Source organism: Charadrius vociferus, unplaced genomic scaffold (genome assembly GCF_000708025.1).
Source record: "Charadrius vociferus isolate BGI_N301 unplaced genomic scaffold, ASM70802v2 scaffold2355, whole genome shotgun sequence".
Classification (NCBI taxonomy): Eukaryota; Metazoa; Chordata; class Aves; order Charadriiformes; family Charadriidae; genus Charadrius; species Charadrius vociferus.
This window is the reverse complement of record NW_009648376.1, coordinates 15,128-16,228: the sequence shown is the minus strand read 5'-3', so window position 1 is coordinate 16,228 and position 1,101 is coordinate 15,128. Positions and strand designations below refer to the sequence as shown.

Below are 1,101 nucleotides of genomic sequence, written 5' to 3'. Positions count from 1 at the left end.
AGCCTACCACGGCTCCTACGCAGCCCCGCGGTTCCCCGTGATCGGACCCTTTTTCCGGTCGGGTCCGGTATCCTCCAGATTCCCACAGACCGGGGAGGCGACGGCAGCAGGAAAAAGGGACAGCAGGCGCAGGGAGGGGGAAGGAAAGGAAAAGGAGGTGGCGGGGAAAGAAAAAACCAAAAAGAACAAAAAAAAAAAGAAGAAGGGGGAGAGAAACCCCCTTCCCCTCATGCGTCGGGGCACCCCACGGCGCGGACGTGCAGTGCCAACCCCCCGTCCCCATCCTCCGTCCCCGTCGCGCGGAACCTCGTCGCTTGTAGACTCACCTGACATTAATTAGATACTGGGCCAAGCTAATGCTCGCTGCAGATCCAGTTATGGTAACCTGCCTGTCAGTAGAGCCTTCCACCGGATTGGCAATTTTGATCTGCGCCCCAGACATCTGGCGGATCTCATTGATTTTGGCGCCCTGACGCCCGATGATGCAGCCAATCAACTGGGGGAAGGGAGAAAACGGCTTCGTTAGCGGCGCGTTAAGAGCCCGTCCCTCCTCCTCCTCCGCGGGGACAGCGCTGGCACCTCCTACGGGGGGTTTAAGGGGCTGAAAAAGGGATTTTTTTTGCCTTAAAACTGGCTGGAAAGGGGGGGAAGGGATGCGGGTCAGCAAGAACGGTCCGAGGAGGCGGTTTGGGGCGCAGCCACAAGTCCCCCTGCGGCTCTGAAGCCGAAAATGGGCAATCCCCCACCTCGTTTTGTTCGAAATAAAGAAGGGGCAGATGCCCGTGACCCACAGGGACAAAAAGAGGGGGACGGGACGGCCGCCTGCCCGCTGCCCCACCTCCCTCCCTCCCTCCTCGATGCGGGGCTGGAAGGGAGCAGGAGCCCGCCGGGGATACTCACATCGTTTGGAATGGTGAGTTCGTGAGAGGTGGTTTGAGCGGAGGCATCCAAACCTGCTTCGAGAGAGAGAGAGGGGGGGGAAAAAAAAAAGAAAAAAAGAAAAACAAAAAAGCAGGAGAAGTTGAGGGGGGGAGGCGGTGGGACGGGGGGACGCGGCACAGACAGACCGCAGCAGTCGAGCCAGCATTTGCTGCCGGCTTT

At 59.3% G+C, this 1,101-nt stretch overlaps 1 protein-coding gene across 7 annotated transcripts in view; it reads right to left on the bottom strand.

The window, feature by feature from the left end:
* Positions 1–322: 322 nt before the first annotated feature.
* The window catches only part of PCBP2 (poly(rC) binding protein 2), a 10,856-nt gene continuing 10,077 nt past the window's right edge, over positions 323–1,101 (bottom strand). For 5 of the 7 annotated variants that reach the window (XM_009885359.1, XM_009885364.1, XM_009885361.1 and 2 more), the window contains 2 exons: positions 901–956; positions 323–496 (listed from right to left, as the gene is read on the bottom strand). In XM_009885359.1, coding sequence (XP_009883661.1) covers positions 323–496; positions 901–956 — 230 coding nt within the window. The remainder of the gene's footprint in view (positions 497–900; positions 957–1,101) is intronic. The other 2 variants (XM_009885360.1, XM_009885363.1) reach the window with 1 other exon arrangement.